The sequence below is a fragment of the Lithobates pipiens genome, unplaced genomic scaffold (assembly GCF_037356315.1).
Source record: "Lithobates pipiens isolate NorthernLeopardFrog02 unplaced genomic scaffold, aLitPip1_a1.2 Scaffold_27, whole genome shotgun sequence".
Classification (NCBI taxonomy): domain Eukaryota; kingdom Metazoa; phylum Chordata; class Amphibia; order Anura; family Ranidae; genus Lithobates; species Lithobates pipiens.
The window spans coordinates 230,546,482-230,564,503 of NW_027507788.1; the positions used below are offsets into that span (position 1 = coordinate 230,546,482).

The 18,022-nt window shown below is 49.2% G+C and overlaps 1 protein-coding gene across 1 annotated transcript in view; it reads left to right on the forward strand.

The window, feature by feature from the left end:
• Positions 1–18,022, forward strand: part of VPS13D (vacuolar protein sorting 13 homolog D) — a gene marked incomplete in the record, with an annotated part of 334,001 nt that overhangs the window by 25,265 nt on the left and 290,714 nt on the right. Inside the window, 5 exon segments of the mRNA XM_077455954.1 lie at positions 1,391–1,521; positions 9,688–9,763; positions 12,038–12,208; positions 13,696–13,826; positions 15,439–15,571. Of these exon segments, the coding sequence (XP_077312080.1) occupies positions 1,391–1,521; positions 9,688–9,763; positions 12,038–12,208; positions 13,696–13,826; positions 15,439–15,571 (642 nt within the window).

Sequence of the window (18,022 nt, forward strand, 5' to 3'; positions counted from 1 at the left end):
CATGCAACCTGTAGAATTTTTTAAACGTCGCCTATGGAGATTTTAAAGGGTAAAAGTTTGTCGCCATTCCATGAGCGGGCGTAATTTTGAAGCGTGACATGTTGGGTATCGATTTACTCGGCGTAACATTATCTTTCACAATATAAAAAAAATTGGGCTAACTTTACTGTTGTCTTATTTTTTTTTATTAAATAAATTATTTTTCCCCCCAAAAAAAATGCGCTTGTAAGTCCACTGTGCAAATATGGTGTGACAGACAGTATTGCAACGACCACCATTTTACTCTCTAGGGTGTTAGAATAATATTAAAAAAAAAATTGTTATATGTATTAGGGGTTCTAAGTAAAGGGAAGGAGATAGCTCCATTTGCATTGCTGGTTGTAATTCCATCGGCCACCACAAGAGGGCGCCAGATTCCAGAAGGAACCATAGGATCACAGAAGGCCTCAAAGCCGGGGGCTCAATTACCGGCCGCCGGCGGCGCGGCCCGACGCGATCACGCCGGGGGCGTCCATGGAGACAGGATACCCCCAGCTGTGCTGCCCCAGGCGCCAGGTCGCTAATTCTAGTCGCAAATGCGACCTGGAGCCCGGGTTTTGTCGAGCCCTGATATATCTAATATAAAGCATTTGTCAGCCTATGATAAAAAAGGACTTTTGTTCAAAGTGTACAGAAGCCTTTATATGCCCTTAACATTGGGTATAAAAATGAGAGTTCTGGTGAAGTTAGCGTGGCGCCCCTGCCATATTTGGGCATCTAAGCTTCAATCGCCTCGGGTTAAGAAAGGGTTACCTTTACCAAGCAAGCAGATTCTATTGGTTTTATTTCCATTGCAGGTTTGAAATGTAAGCAAAGCTCTGATTGGTTACAAGGGTCAGCCCTTCAAATGTTTGTGCAAAGTGTAATTTAAGGGAGAAGTACGGGGAAAGTTCTTTTGGCTTTACTTCTCCTATAGATCACAGGAGGGCACTTTTTGTACTGCACTCCTGTCACCCGCTGTCTGCTGACATCACAGAGCCGGTCCAGACTCTGGAAAGGCCTTGGCTTTAATATCGGGATCCACCCAGATTCCTGGACCGGCAGCTGACTTGACTTGTCAGTGAGCCGCAGGGAGACTGAGCTGGTCTCTCCTCCTCTACAGCCCGGCACTCCAGAGAGCCCTGGAGGGGAGAGCAGAGAGCCAGAGACTGAAAGTCACCGATCTCTGCTCACTGAAGCCTGAGAACTGAGCGATCGGCAGTCATATGGTCAGCAGTGTTTGATCGCTCAGTTCTCGGGTGTTGAGGTGGCGGCGGGACAACTGGGATCGGTGCTCCATCTAGGTGAATATAATACATTTTTTTGGTATTCCCGAACTTCTCTTTTAATTTCTGTCTTATTACCATTTCAGGGATGACGGTCAGGGTGGAGTCATTGCCCCGGAGAGATTCTTCTCTTCTGATGGTTCAGCTGGGTGGATTGTTCCTCCGAGACTTGGCCACACACGGGACCATATTCCCTAATCTTGTCTACCCTAATGCTGTAGGTAATTTTGGTGTTTGTCTCTTTCTGTCTAACTTTTTCCCATTATGTCTAGGCAAAAATGTGACATGGTGGCTGGAAGATAACCGCAGAAATCTTTCCATAAAAGGGCCCACGAGTGTATTTGTAGGTGTATGGGTTGTGACGGTGTGTGAGGTGAGATACACGATAATAGGTACATTTCACCTCGCATTTGTTCCATTGCAAGGGACTGAACCGGAATCCAGCCCTGTTTTTCCAGCCTCTGTGGCAGGCTGGGTTCTGGTCCGGATGTTCGGGTTCTGGTCCGGATGTTCGGGTCCACTGGAGTCCACAGCCAGCTGGACTTTAAATATCCAGGAAGAGAGCAGAGCAGGGCTCTGGTTTTGAGACTCAGAAAGGAACCTGAGTGAGAGGAGCTTTGGCTGTTAAACTAAAAAAAAGGTTTGCTTTTCCGCCTGTTTTGTGGGGGATGGGACCAGCCCCGCACTGTAGAGAGGAGATTAATTGTTTAGTTAGCACCGGATGGCAAGGATTTATTTTACTGTTTTATTTTGCAAACCTCCTGCAAATAAACCCGACATCCGGGGTACAGATTTTGCTCAAGAATATCTCTCAACTCTGACCAGTTTCCCAGTCCTGACTGCTGAACAACATCCCCACAGCATGATGCTGCCACCACCATGTTTCACAGTGGGGATGGTGCTTTTTGGGTGATGTGATGTGTTGGGTTTGCACCAGACATAGCGTTTTCTTTGGCAAAAAAGTTAAATTTTAGTCTCATCAAAACAGATCACCTTCCTCCATACATCAGAGCAGATCACCTTCCTCCATACATCAGAGCAGATCACCTTCCTCCATACATCAGACCAGAGCACCTTCCTCCATACATCAGAGCAGATCACCTTCCTCCATACATCAGAGCAGATCACCTTCCTCCATACATCAGAGCAGATCACCTTCCTCCATACATCAGAGCAGATCACCTTCCTCCATACATCAGAGCAGATCACCTTCCTCCATACATCAGACCAGATCACCTTCCTCCATACATCAGACCAGATCACCTTCCTCCATACATCAGACCAGAGCACCTTCCTCCATACATCAGACCAGAGCACCTTCCTCCATACATCAGAGCAGATCACCTTCCTCCATACATCAGAGCAGATCACCTTCCTCCATACATCAGAGCAGATCACCTTCCTCCATACATCAGACCAGATCACCTTCCTCCATACATCAGACCAGATCACCTTCCTCCATACATCAGACCAGATCACCTTCCTCCATACATCAGACCAGAGCACCTTCCTCCATACATCAGACCAGAGCACCTTCCTCCATACATCAGACCAGAGCACCTTCCTCCATACATCAGACCAGAGCACCTTCCTCCATACATCAGAGCAGATCACCTTCCTCCATACATCAGACCAGATCACCTTCCCCCATACATCAGAGCAGATCACCTTCCTCCATACATCAGACCAGATCATCTTCCTCCATACATCAGACCAGATCACCTTCCTCCATACATCAGACCAGATCACCTTCCTCCATACATCAGACCAGATCACCTTCCTCCATACATCAGACCAGATCACCTTCCTCCATACATCAGACCAGATCACCTTCCTCCATACATCAGAGCAGATCACCTTCCTCCATACATCAGAGCAGATCACCTTCCTCCATACATCAGAGCAGATCACCTTCCTCCATACATCAGAGCAGATCACCTTCCTCCATACATCAGAGCAGATCTCCTTCCTCCATACATCAGACCAGATCACCTTCCTCCATACATCAGACCAGAGCACCTTCCTCCATACATCAGAGCAGATCACCTTCCTCCATACATCAGAGCAGATCACCTTCCTCCATACATCAGACCAGATCACCTTCCTCCATACATCAGAGCAGATCACCTTCCTCCATACATCAGACCAGATCACCTTCCTCCATACATCAGACCAGATCACCTTCCTCCATACATCAGACCAGAGCACCTTTCTCCATACATCAGACCAGATCACCTTCCTCCATACATCAGAGCAGATCGCCTTCCTCCATACATCAGAGCAGATCACCTTCCTCCATACATCAGAGCAGATCGCCTTCCTCCATACATCAGAGCAGATCGCCTTCCTCCATACATCAGAGCAGATCGCCTTCCTCCGTACATCAGAGCAGAGCACCTTCCTCCATACATCAGACCAGATCGCCTTCCTCCATACATCAGAGCAGATCACCTTCCTCCATACATCAGAGCAGATCACCTTCCTCCATACATCAGAGCAGATCACCTTCCTCCATACATCAGAGCAGATCACCTTCCTCCATACATCAGACCAGATCATCTTCCTCCATACATCAGACCAGATCGCCTTCCTCCGTACATCAGAGCAGATCACCTTCCTCCATACATCAGAGCAGATCACCTTCCTCCATACATCAGACCAGATCACCTTCCTCCATACATCAGAGCAGATCACCTTCCTCCATACATCAGACCAGATCACCTTCCTCCATACATCAGAGCAGATCACCTTCCTCCATACATCAGAGCAGATCACCTTCCTCCATACATCAGAGCAGATCACCTTCCTCCATACATCAGAGCAGATCACCTTCCTCCATACATTTCGGGAGTCTCCCACATGCCTTTTCACAAACTTAAAACGTGTCATTTTGTTTTTTGGTGAAAGTAATGGGTTTCTTCTGGCCTCTCTGCCATAAAGCCCAACTCTATGGAGCGTACGGCTTATTGTCCTCCTATGTACAGATCCTCCAGTCTCTGCTAGAAGAGTATCAGAACTAGCGGCTCTGTCTTGCAAAGAGCCATATCTGATCATACATAAGGATAAGGTGGTTTTATGTCCTCATCCTGAATTCCTACCAAAGGAGGTGACAGGTTGTCACTTAAACCAAGATATTGTTCTTCCTTCTTTCTTCCCAGAGCCTCAATCTAGGGAAGAGAAGGCACTACATTCTCTTAAAGCAGTGAGAGCGGTCAGAATGTATTTAAAGGTGAACGCTCAGGTTCGTAAAACAGATGTTTTTATTCGTACTGCCAGATGGTCCAAAGAGGACAGGCAGCATCAAGATCTTCTATTTCCAAGTGGATTTGTCAAGTCATTATTCAGGCTTATGGTTTAATAAAGAAAAATCCTCCTTTTCATGTTAGAGCGCCCTCTACCAGGGTGATGAGTGCCTCTTGGGTGGGGCATCATCAGGCCTCTATGGCTCAGATCTGTAAGGCCGTGACTTGGTCTTCAGTTCATACGTTTACCAGATTTTATCAAATCAATATTAAAGGTCATGAGGATATTGGCTTTGGGCGCAGTGTGCTGCAGTATGAGTCCTCTGGTCCCCTGTTTTGTTGTGTCCCCCCCCCCCCCCCTTCAGTTGCCATTGCTATGGGACATCCCACATAGTAATTACTACGGCTCTGTGTCCCCCGATGTATAGAAAAGAAAACAGGATTTTTAAAACGGCTTACCTGTAAAATCCTTTTCTTTGGAGTACATCAGGGGACACAGAGGCCCCTCCCTTCTTGGTATACACTTGTATTGCTTGGCTACAAAACTGAGGACTCCCAGTAGTGGGAGGGGTTATATAGGGAGGTGGGAGGGGTTATATAGGGGTTACACGTCTTGCCTTAGGGGCGTGCCAGTGTCCATCACCTATCGGTGGCCCCTATAACCCACATAGTAACTACTATGACTCTGTGTCCCCTGATGTACATCAAAGAAAAGGATTTTACAGGTAAGCTGTTACAAAAGGAGATCCATCCAGAAGAATCTGATTTTTATATTCGGGGGAGTTCTGTGCTGTAACTATAGAAAAGAGGGTCCAGATTTGCCCCCGGTGCAGCGCTGGTCATTGTATTCCCAGGTGCGTTTTATATAGAAGTACTCCCAGGTCTGGCACACAGAGGGGTATTTTACATCAAATTTTTCAATATTCTATTATATGAGACTAGACACAGCGCATTGCTAAAGGCCGATTGTTTCCAGAGCGGAGAGGCGTTCGGACTCGATCACACCTACAATGCAGAATCGCAGCACGCTGGACACTCATGGAAACCACTTACTATTGTAGTCTATGACACTTTCCATTAGCATTTTACCGATGCGTTTCATTTTACCATTAAGTATGAGTACGGATGCTTTCTATCAAGTATTCCCCAATGCAGAGTACCGTGACCCTTGTGTTGCTATTTAATGCTCATACAAAATGAATAGACTCCAATCGCACTTAATCACAATCCAATTTCCACAGGAAAGTAATGCAATACCTGTCCGAATCGTATGTGATTTTCCTGTGTGATCCCAGGCTGAGCTCCCTATGACACGCCCATAGGGGGCGGTGCAGGAGACCGCATGAGATTCACACAAGAATATCACCGCATTCCTGTTGAAATCACATCCGATTCTTTGCAGTGTGTTTTGAGCCCCTTCATTTTGTATGGGACCAAATCGCACCACAAAGGTATTTGCTTTCAGGCATCAGAGCATTTGTACAAATAAAAATACTCCAGTATCAGTGCCTGACTTTCCATGAATGCGTTGGTACGTATGGCAGAGCGGTTTAATTTTGGAAAATTGCTGCTGGCTCACACTTTGTGGTAAAAACAGACACTACATTATGATGAATGACGCAGATTGGAGACAAAACGCATCGAATATTTATGTAGAATGCATTACAAGGTAACACTATAGATTTATATGTGATAAAAGTGCATTACTGAGTTTAGGAAAATGTATCTGCGTCTTGTACTGCGAGAATGTAAATGGAGACCTAATGATGACCTTTCCTGGCATAGTTCACAAGACACAAGTCCATCCAGTCCAACCCATGTGTGTGATTTATATGTCAGTATTACATTGTATATCATGTATGTTGTGGTCGTTCACCGCCTGTGGAAGGGAATTCCACATCCTTGCCACTCTTACAGTAAAGAACCCTCTACATAGTTTAAGGTTAAACCTCTTTTCTTCTAATTTTAATGAGTGCCTACGAGTCTTGTTAAACTCCCTTTTGCAAAAAAGTTTTCTCCCTATTGTGGGGTCACCAATCCGGTATTTATATATTGTGGGGTCACCAGTCCGGTATTTATATATTGTGGGGTCACCAGTCTGGTATTTATATATTGTGGGGTCACCAGTCTGGTATTTGTATATTGTGGGGTCACCAGTCCGGTATTTATATATTGTGGGGTCACCAGTCCGGTATTTATATATTGTGGGGTCAGCAGTCTGGTATTTGTATATTGTGGGGTCACCAGTCCAGTATTTGTATATTGTGGGGTCACCAGTCCGGTATTTATATATTGTGGGGTCACCAGTCCGGTATTTATATATTGTGGGGTCACCAGTCCGGTATTTGTATATTGTGGGGTCACCAGTCCGGTATTTGTATATTGTGGGGTCACCAGTCCGGTATTTGTATATTGTGGGGTCACCAGTCCGGTATTTGTATATTGTGGGGTCACCAGTCCAGTATTTGTATATTGTGGGGTCACCAGTCCGGTATTTATATATTGTGGGGTCACCAGTCCGGTATTTATATATTGTGGGGTCACCAGTCTGGTATTTGTATATTGTGGGGTCACCAGTCCGGTATTTGTATATTGTGGGGTCACCAGTCCGGTATTTGTATATTGTGGGGTCACCAGTCCGGTATTTGTATATTGTGGGGTCACCAGTCCGGTATTTGTATATTGTGGGGTCACCAGTCCGGTACTTGTATATTGTGGGGTCACCAGTCCGGTATTTGTATATTGTGGGGTCACCAGTCCGGTATTTGTATATTGTGGGGTCACCAGTCCGGTATTTGTATATTGTGGGGTCACCAGTCCAGTATTTGTATATTGTGGGGTCACCAGTCCGGTATTTGTATATTGTGGGGTCACCAGTCCAGTATTTGTATATTGTGGGGTCACCAGTCCGGTATTTGTATATTGTGGGGTCACCAGTCCAGTATTTGTATATTGTGGGGTCACCAGTCCGGTATTTGTATATTGTGGGGTCACCAGTCCGGTATTTGTATATTGTGGGGTCACCAGTCCGGTATTTGTATATTGTGGGGTCACCAGTCCGGTATTTATATAATGAAATCATATCCCCTCTCAGGCGTCTCTTCTCCAGAGAGAATAAGTTCAGAGCTCACAACCTTTCCTCATAACTAATATCCTCCAGACCCTTTATTAGCTTTGTTGCCCTTCTTTGTAGTCGCTCCATTTCCAGTACATCCTTCCTGAGGACTGGTGCCCAGAACTGGACAGTATACTCCAGGTGCAGCCGGACCAGAGTCTTGTAGAGGGGAGAATCATCCTTTTATCTCTGGAGTTGATCCCTTTTTAATGCCAATATTCTGTTTGCTTTGTTAGCAGCAGCTTGGCATTGCTGAGCCCATCATCTACTAGGACCCCCAGGTCCTCCTCCATCCTACATCCCCCCCAGTGGTTCTCCCCCCAGGTCCTCCTCCATCCTAGATCCCCCCCAGAGGTTCTCCCCCCAGTCTATAGATTGCATTCAGATTTTTGCCACCCAAATGCATTATTTAAAATTTTTCTACATTGAACCTCATTTGCCATGTAGTTGCCCCTCCCCCCATTCATTTGTAAAGATCTTCTTGGAAGTTTTCCACATCCTGAGGAGAAGTTATTGCCCTGCTTAGCTTATTATTGTCTGCAAATACAGAGATTGGACTGTTTCCCCCATCCCCCTCCTCCAGAACCCAGGGGGTCCCCACTACCCACCCTGACCATTCCGAGTACTCCCCATTTATCACCACCCTCTGAACTCGCCCTTGTAGCCAGTTTTCAATCCATGTACTCACCCCTATGGTCCATGCCAACCCACCTTACTTTGTACAGTCAACGTTTATGGGGAACTGTGTGTAAAATCCAGATACACCACGTCTACGGGCCTTCCTTTATCCAGATACATCATGTCTACAGGCCTTCCTTTATCTAGATACACCACGTCTACGGGCCTTCCTTTATCTAGATACACCACGTCTACGGGCCTTCCTTTATCTAGATACACCACATCTACGGGCCTTCCTTTATCCAGATACACCACGTCTACGGGCCTTCCTTTATCCAGATACATCATGTCTACAGGCCTTCCTTTATCTAGATACACCACGTCTACAGGCCTTCCTTTATCTAGATACACCACGTCTACGGGCCTTCCTTTATCTAGATACACCATGTCTACGGGCCTTCCTTTATCCAGATACACCACGTCTACGGGCCTTCCTTTATCCAGATACACCACGTCTACGGGCCTTCCTTTATCCAGATACACCACATCTACGGTCCTTCCTTTATCTAGATACACCACGTCTACGGGCCTTCCTTTATCTAGATACACCACGTCTACGGGCCTTCCTTTATCCAGATACACCACGTCTACGGGCCTTCCTTTATCCAGATACACCACGTCTACAGGCCTTCCTTTAGCCAGATACACCACGTCTACAGGCCTTCCTTTATCTAGATACACCACGTCTACGGGCCTTCCTTTATCCAGATACACCACGTCTATGGGCCTTCCTTTATCCAGATACACCACGTCTACGGGCCTTCCTTTATCTAGATACACCACATCTACGGGCCTTCCTTTATCCAGATACACCACGTCTACGGGCCTTCCTTTATCCAGATACGCCACGTCTACGGGCCTTCCTTTATCTAGATACACCACGTCTACGGGCCTTCCTTTATCCAGATACACCACGTCTACGGGCCTTCCTTTATCTAGATACACCACGTCTACGGGCCTTCCTTTATCTAGATACACCACGTCTACGGGCCTTCCTTTATCTAGATACATCACGTCTACGGGCCTTCCTTTATCTAGATACACCACATCTACGGGCCTTCCTTTATCCAGATACACCACGTCTACGGGCCTTCCTTTATCTAGATACACCACGTCTACGGACCTTCCTTTATCTAGATACACCACGTCTACGGGCCTTCTTTTATCCAGATACGATTCTTCATGAATCCATGCTGATTACTGCTGATGATATGCTCTCCTCTCTTGTAGTCTCTGTGTTCTCCTCACCCGCTTTGGGAACTCTTCTTCATTGAAATGTTTTTTTTTTATCTCTTTGCTGATTTCTTTCTCCCACATTTTTTGATTCTCATTTCTTCTTCTGTTTCAGCAAAAGGAAGTTTCGTGTTTATCGCAGTCGTCGGGGGTACACGGAGGACCAGCCGACTTCCTCAGTCCCAGCAGCTGTAAGTCTCCTGATTTCTTTTCCGGTCCCTTCGTGTCTTTTGTGGGTTTGTATTTCCTCCTTCAAAATGAAAATTCAGCTAAAATTACTAAATAAAGGTCAACTCCGAAGATTTCTTAGTTTTGGAGTTCAAATTATCGTCAGATTTTACTTCTTTCTGTGACACCATTGAAGAGATTTCAGGACAATAAATGGGAAGTGAGGGGGAGGGGCACATCGCTGGGATAGGAAGGCAGATATAGCAATAAAAATTGTCAAACATTTGTGACCTTTATCCACTCTAAACGTGTGTTCAGTGTTTGTGTCCATATGGGAGAGATTTCCCATCACTTCCTCTCCTGACAGGATGTCTGGGCAGATCTCCCCATTGGGGACAGCTAGAAACACTTCACAGAGGATCTAGCCCAGGGGTGCCCAACTGCTGGCCACACATGTCCCGCGGGGTCCTGCGACGTGGCCTCGCGGGCGGGGTCCTGCGACGTGGCCTCGCGGGCGGAGTCCTGCGACGTGGCCTCGCGGGCGGAGTCCTGCGACGTGGCCTCGCGGGCGGAGTCCTGCGACGTGGCCTCGCGGGCGGAGTCCTGCGACGTGGCCTCGCGGGCGGAGTCCTGCGACGTGGCCTCGCGGGCGGAGTCCTGCGACGTGGCAGGTTAGAAAGCTCATATCGCGGGTTCCCAACACCCCAGAGCATCGGTGTTGTGAATGGAGCCGATGTTACCAGGAGCACATCGGGGGGGGGGGGGGGGGGGGGTGGTGGTGTAGCAGAGCCATATAAGCCAATGCTTCCTGAATAGCGCCACCTCCTGCCAAAGGATACATGTTGCACTTCACCTGGGAAAGCAACAACCGGCGATACCTGCAGCAAGGAGGATTCCTGAATGGAGGATTATTATTAAAGGTCACTTTATATTGTAAAATCACAATATATATGAGCGTATCTCTGCTGCACAGGTTACTGGTACAAAGCAGTGTACTGACCCATAGACTTCTCTTATTACCTGTACTGACCCATAGACTTCTGTTATTACCTGTACCGACCCATAGACCTCTGTTATTACCTGCACCGACCCATAGACTTCTGTTATTACCTGTACCGACCCATAGACCTCTGTTATTACCTGCACCGACCCATAGACCTCTGTTATTACCTGTACCGACCCATAGACTTCTGTTATTACCCGCACTGACCCATAGACTTCTGTTATTACCTGTACCGACCCATAGACTTCTGTTATTACCTGTACCGACCCATAGACTTCTGTTATTACCTGTACCGACCCATAGACTTCTGTTATTACCCGCACTGACCCATAGACCTCTGTTATTACCTGCACCGACCCATAGACTTCTGTTATTACCTGTACCGACCCATAGACTTCTGTTATTACCTGTACTGACCCATAGACTTCTGTTACCTGCGGAAAGTGAAAAAAGCACAGTGCAGCACACCTGCAGAATATAATAGAAGCCTATGGCAAAGTGCTGCACTGCCCCCACGGTGAGGGTAAACTGCAGCTCATCGGTGTAAAAGCAGCCTTCAGCCCCTTTCATACGGTCGGCCAGATCGGGTCCACCTTCCGGTTTTCAGTTGGACCTGATCTGACCCTCCATTCACCTCTATGGGGTGGCAGATGTAAATGGACTTGTGTCCCTTTTATACCCACCTACCTCCAATTCAATCTGCTAAAATAAACAGAAGGGGATTCGTCCCCCTTCCGCCTGGGCTAATCGGATTGGAGGGCCCAAAGAGTAGATTGTGCTCTGCAAATGCAGAGTGGACACAGACCCGTCATTGTGGCCTGTGGCCCGTTAGCAAGTCACTTAAGTGGCCCTCGTTCTTCAAAGGGTTGGGCACCCCCGGTTTAGTCCTTCCCTACTTCATACAAAGTGAAGTCGGGCTTTAATTACACAATTGTGCGTTCGATGTGGACATTCTGAAGATCATCCGGTATAGTGATCTGGGTGGTATAGTAGTACAGAGTGTAGTGTATGGTAGTATAGTGTATATCAGTACAATATATGGTGATTTGGGTAGTAGAGTGTATGGTGATCTGCGTGGTATAGTAGAGTAGAGCGTATTGCAGTAGAGCGTATGGCAGGGCAGTAGAGCGTATGGTGGTACAATGTATGGTGATTTGGGTAGTAGAGCGTATGGTGATCTGCGTGGTATAGTAGAGTAGAGCGTATGGCAGTAGAGCATATGGCGGTACAATGTATGGTGATTTGGGTGGAATGGTTTGCGTTCTTGTCTAATGCGTTTCTGATTGGATTGCAGTCACCTCCGGGGATAATCCCGTATTCAGAATGCTGTATGAGAGAAATCCCGCTCACTGCGTGTTTGAGAGGCGCCTGGAAGTCAGCACCCGACCTCTGAACATCATCTACAACCCTCAGGCCATAACCAAGGTGGCCGACTTCTTCTACAAGGGCAAAGTTCACAGCTCAGGTAATGGTTGGCGTCCTCCCCATCTCCCCCACCAATCCCTCCATAGACCGACATTTCTTCTGACCGGTGAATGGAAAGTGATCGCCTAAACACGGCCATACCGCTACATACAACCCAACACCTTCACAAGACAGCATGATGTGCTCATCAAAGGGGCTTCAGGACCCCAAAGACAGTGCAGTGCTTTTAAAATGGGGGGGGTGGGGTGGTGCCCAGTCATGTGACCTGTCCTTCAAGCAGTATACCTCCAATACTATTGGCTGTTGGGTATGACCCTAAGAAAGGGATGTTGTATTGATATCAGATTGAGAGGCAGATGTCCTTGATGAAGAGGCAGGTGTCCCTGATGGGGGACTTTCTGTAGAAAATATCGGGTCCCATTTCAGAGGCGCACACAGGTCTTAGGCTGTCCATTTACTTGATGCAAACTCCACTTTTATATTTTACAAAATGTTACTAAATGTGAGTAATTTATTGTTTGTATCCTATGAAATCAACTGGAATGTATTTAGCAGTATTTTACAGTAATATCAAGTAACATAAAAATGGGAGCTGCCGCTATTTTATTCTCTAGGGGGTGTCCGCTTTCAGAAAATATTTCATGTTTTTTTGGGGTTTTATGTAATCTTCAGGCTGAAAACTATTTGTTAAACTTGTGCAAAAAAGGCAAAAACAGAGGAAGGGTTCAATAATTCTTCACACTTATGGATCCGTATTGAAGCCGATGCCTGGTGTGGCTCCTGGTGTGGCTCCTGGTGTGGCTCCTGGTGTGGCGCCTGGTGTGGCTCCTGGTGTGGCTCCTGGTGTGGCGCCTGGTGTGGCTCCTGGTGTGGCTCCTGGTGTCTCGCCTGGTGTCTCGCCTGGTGTCGCGCCTGGTGTGGCTCCTGGTGTGGCTCCTGGTGTGGCTCCTGGTGTGGCTCCTGGTGTGGCTCCTGGTGTGGCTCCTGGTGTGGCTCCTGGTGTGGCTCCTGGTGTGGCTCCTGGTGTGGCGCCTGGTGTGGCTCCTGGTGTCTCGCCTGGTGTGGCTCCTGGTGTGGCTCCTGGTGTCTCGCCTGGTGTGGCGCCTGGTGTGGCTCCTGGTGTCTCGCCTGGTGTGGCGCCTGGTGTCTCGCCTGGTGTGGCTCCTGGTGTGGCTCCTGGTGTGGCTCCTGGTGTGGCTCCTGGTGTGGCTCCTGGTGTGGCGCCTGGTGTGGCTCCTGGTGTGGCGCCTGGTGTGGCGCCTGGTGTGGCGCCTGGTGTGGCGCCTGGTGTGGCTCCTGGTGTGGCTCCTGGTGTCTCGCCTGGTGTGGCGCCTGGTGTCTCGCCTGGTGTGGCGCCTGGTGTGGCGCCTGGTGTGGCTCCTGGTGTGGCGCCTGGCATCTCACCTGGTATCGGAAGCAGGATGGGACTTCCTTGTAGATATTTTCAGCATGACCGGTCCTCTTTGTTCTGCATTCTCTGTGTTCTCCATACAAATACCATCCCCCCCCCCCCTCCTCCTCCTGCAGGATTCGGGTACCAATCAGAGCTGGAGCTGAGAGTGGCAGAAGCTGCGAGAAGACAATACAACAAGCTGAAGATTCAGACCAAGGCTGAAATCCGGCAAACAATCGATCGGTTATTGGTTGGAGAGTTCATTGTGAGTTTGTCTGGAAGAGCTGAGTATTGGAGATGTGTGTCCTAGACGGTTGGTGAGAATTATAGACCGATCGGCGGGTCTCATGTCCAAAGTATCAAAGAGTCGATTGATCGTATTGATCTGTCTTAAAGGAGAAGTACGGGGAAAGCTCGTTTTGGCTGAGGATCACAGGAGTGACGTTCGTTCTGCATTCCTGTGACCCGTTTTCAGCTGACGGCGGCCAAAGCTCACCGTCTGCTGATGTCACTCAGCCGCTCCCAAGCACATAGTGGGTATCCGCCCGGACCGGCACCTGGCGGCTTTCCAGGAGTTCGGCACATTTATAGAGCAGCAATTGGTGTTTTTTTATATTGTCAACACAATGCAGGGAGGTATGAAAAACACGCGCGATCTACCCCCGCACAAAAAAACGTGCGCGATCTACCCCCGCACAAAAAACGCACGCGATCTACCCCCGCACAAAAACGCACATTCTTTTTCCATATGTGCTGTGATGACAATAATGCTTAAAGCGGAGGTCCACCCTAAAGTGGACCTTCCGCTCATCGGATTCCTCCCCCCCTCCGGCGCCACAATTGGCACCTTTCAGGGGGGAGGGGGTGCAGTTACCTGCATAATCCAGGTAACTGCACCCACTTCCGGGATAGCTCTCTGTGGAAAGGGGCGTACATTACGCCCCTTTCGGCAAGTGCCCACCCCCTTCCGCAAGTGCCCCGCTGCCTGCTGGGAAACACACAGATTCCAGAGACAGCGGGGACCGTCCTTATTGCACAGCACGACTCGCGCATGCACAGTAAGGAACCGGGAAATGAAGCCGAAAGGCTCCATTTCCTGATTCCCATACCCAAGATGGCGGCGGCAGCACCCGAGAGACGATCTAGAGATCGGCTTCGGGTGCCGACATTGCAGGCGCGCTGGGCGGGTAAGTGTCACTATTTTAAAAGTCAGCAGCTGCAGTATTTGTAGCTGCTGACTTTAAAAAAAAAAAAAACGCGGAGTCCCGGCGGACTCCCGCTTTAATGGCACCCCAATATAAGAGGGGGGGGAGGGGGAGCTTAGATTACTCTCTGCAGATCTCAGTGAGAGCTGATTGGGTGGAAATGACACCCCCCTCCCCCTCTCCTCTCCCCCCTCTCCCCTTCACACGGCCCACCAGAACAGAGCTAAAGTGGGTCTGCTGAGAAATCTTATGCCAAAAACAAAGTAATAAAGTAGAATGTGATTTGATGAAAAAAACAGAAACAAGGTCCCGCCCCCTTCTTCGGTGTGATTTGGAATGAGCCGCAGTCCCGCTACATACAGAGCGGAGCGCGTTGCACAGATGAAAGGCCGGCCTTAGAATCCGCGATTTTTGTCTACATTACGGGCCTCACAGGCTGCCAAGCTTCTCCTCTCATTGTAAATCGCACTTCCTGTGTTGTGAACTTTGAAAATGAATTTGTTTCCAATGCTCATAGATATGGAGATGAGTGGGGGGCTGCTGGTAGTATTGGTACGGCTCGCTCGGAATCGGCCGATACTTTAGTCCGATCTGAGAAAAGGTTTATTGTCAATTGGCAAACCGAATGAATAAATCGTTTAGTTATTGATATTTCTCTTCTCCTCTGTACAGGAGAACAGCAGGCGCTGGACGATACGTCTGGATATTTCGGCTCCTCAGGTGATCTTTCCGGATGATTTTGTGTGCCAGGATCCGGTGTTGGTGGTGGTGGATCTTGGAAGAATCCTGCTTACTAATTCTCACGGTATGGACCTGTAGGTACTTTGTGATAGAACTGATATCTGCATATACTCTGAGTGTGGACGCCATTAGAGACAATGGGGGTTATTTACTAAAGCTGGAGGGTGTAAAGTCTGGTGCACTTCTGTAGAGAAACATCGGCTTCCAGGTTTTATTGCCAAAGCTTAATTGAAGAAGTTGAAATTAGAAGCTGATTGGCCGCCATGCAGAGCTGCACCAGATTCTGAGTGCTCCAGTCTTAGTAAATCTCCCCCAATGTGTTTCTTTTATCAGCAAATGAGATCCGTGACTTCTCTACAGAATTTGATATATGAAAGGGCAAGCCAAGCCTCCCCCCCATGTTCTTTACTCCTCCCCCCTCCCCGCTCTGTATGCTCGGCGTCGCTCTGTATGCTCGGCGTCGCTCTGTATGCTCGGCGTCGCTCCGGTGTGCTGGGCGTCGCTCTGTGGGCTCCGGTGTGCTGGGCGTCGCTCTGTGGGCTCCGGTGTGCTGGGCGTCGCTCTGTGGGCTCCGGTGTGCTGGGCGTCGCTCTGTGGGCTCCGGTGTGCTGGGCGTCGCTCTGTGGGCTCCGGTGTGCTGGGCGTCGCTCTGTGGGCTCCGGTGTGCTGGGCGTCGCTCTGTGGGCTCCGGTGTGCTGGGCGTCGCTCTGTGGGCTCCGGTGTGCTGGGCGTCGCTCTGTGGGCTCCGGTGTGCTGGGCGTCGCTCTGTGGGCTCCGGTGTGCTGGGCGTCGCTCTGTGGGCTCCGGTGTGCTGGGCGTCGCTCTGTGGGCTCCGGTGTGCTGGGCGTCGCTCTGTGGGCTCCGGTGTGCTGGGCGTCGCTCTGTGGGCTCCGGTGTGCTGGGCGTCGCTCTGTGGGCTCCGGTGTGCTGGGCGTCGCTCTGTGGGCTCCGGTGTGCTGGGCGTCGCTCTGTGGGCTCCGGTGTGCTGGGCGTCGCTCTGTGGGCTCCGGTGTGCTGGGCGTCGCTCTGTGGGCTCCGGTGTGCTGGGCGTCGCTCTGTGGGCTCCGGTGTGCTGGGCGTCGCTCTGTGGGCTCCGGTGTGCTGGGCGTCGCTCTGTGGGCTCCGGTGTGCTGAGCGTCGCTCTGTGGGCTCCGGTGTGCTGGGCGTCGCTCTGTGGGCTCCGGTGTGCTGGGCGTCGCTCTGTGGGCTCCGGTGTGCTGGGCGTCGCTCTGTGGGCTCCGGTGTGCTGGGCGTCGCTCTGTGGGCTCCGGTGTGCTGGGCGTCGCTCTGTGGGCTCCGGTGTGCTGGGCGTCGCTCTGTGGGCTCCGGTGTGCTGGGCGTCGCTCGGTGGGCTCCGGTGTGCTGGGCGTCGCTCGGTAGGCTCCGGTGTGCTGGGCGTCGCTCGGTAGGCTCCGGTGTGCTGGGCGTCGCTCGGTAGGCTCCGGTGTGCTGGGCGTCGCTCGGTAGGCTCCGGTGTGCTGGGCGTCGCTCGGTAGGCTCCGGTGTGCTGGGCGTCGCTCGGTAGGCTCCGGTGTGCTGGGCGTCGCTCGGTAGGCTCCGGTGTGCTGGGCGGCGCTCGGTATGCTTCGGTGTGCTGGGCGGCGCTCTGTACGCTCCGGTGTGCTGGGCGTCGCCTTGTAGGTTGAAACGCGCCAACTGATTTTATCTACGTCTTTTTTTTTTTTTTTTTTAAAGAGAAGGGGCAAAGAGGTAACAAACCTCAGGGACTTTAGCGGTGTTGAGTGTAGGGATCAAAACTCATTGGGTAACATTTAAAATTTCAATTGTTTTATTTAATAAAGAGATAAAACGTGAGAAAAAAGTACATCCATATAATAAAGTACATTGAATTAGTGAAGCGTATACAAACAAAGCACAACCGCTCTCGACATGTTTCACTCGGTAGAGTTTCTTCAGGAGATGGCTGGTGTGACTCTTTTTTTTTAATACTAAAGAATGAAAAAACCGATTTGAATAAATCTCATGAACGTATTGAAAATCGGTACATAAGACATGTAAGTAGGCACAGAATAAGACGGGAGACTATGCAGAAATGTTTACAAGGAAAAAAACAAAATATCAAAACAGCAAAGGGCATAGAAACATAGAAACCTGTGGACACGAAAAAAGAACCAAAACTTTGACTGTGAAATGGGGACAATTTTAAATCTCATGTTTGGTATCGATTTACTCGACACGACATCATCTTCAATATTTTACCCAAAAATTGGGTCTTATATCAGGGAAAATTTGCATTTGTAAAGGACTGTGAAAACACAGAAGGTTTCACAACTCCCACCATTTTATTCTCCATGGCCTTCGCTTTCAGGTAACAGATCACGTTTTTGGGTCATTTTCTAGCAAACAAAAAGCAGATTTTTAATGTGTGATAAATTAAAAAATTGGGCTAGACAGGAAGTGGTTAAAGGTGTTTTTAAAGCCCAAATCTTGGCAAAGCAAGTTTCCCCCCCCCCCCCCTGTAATGCTGTGCCCACAGTGCATGGGGGCAACTGCT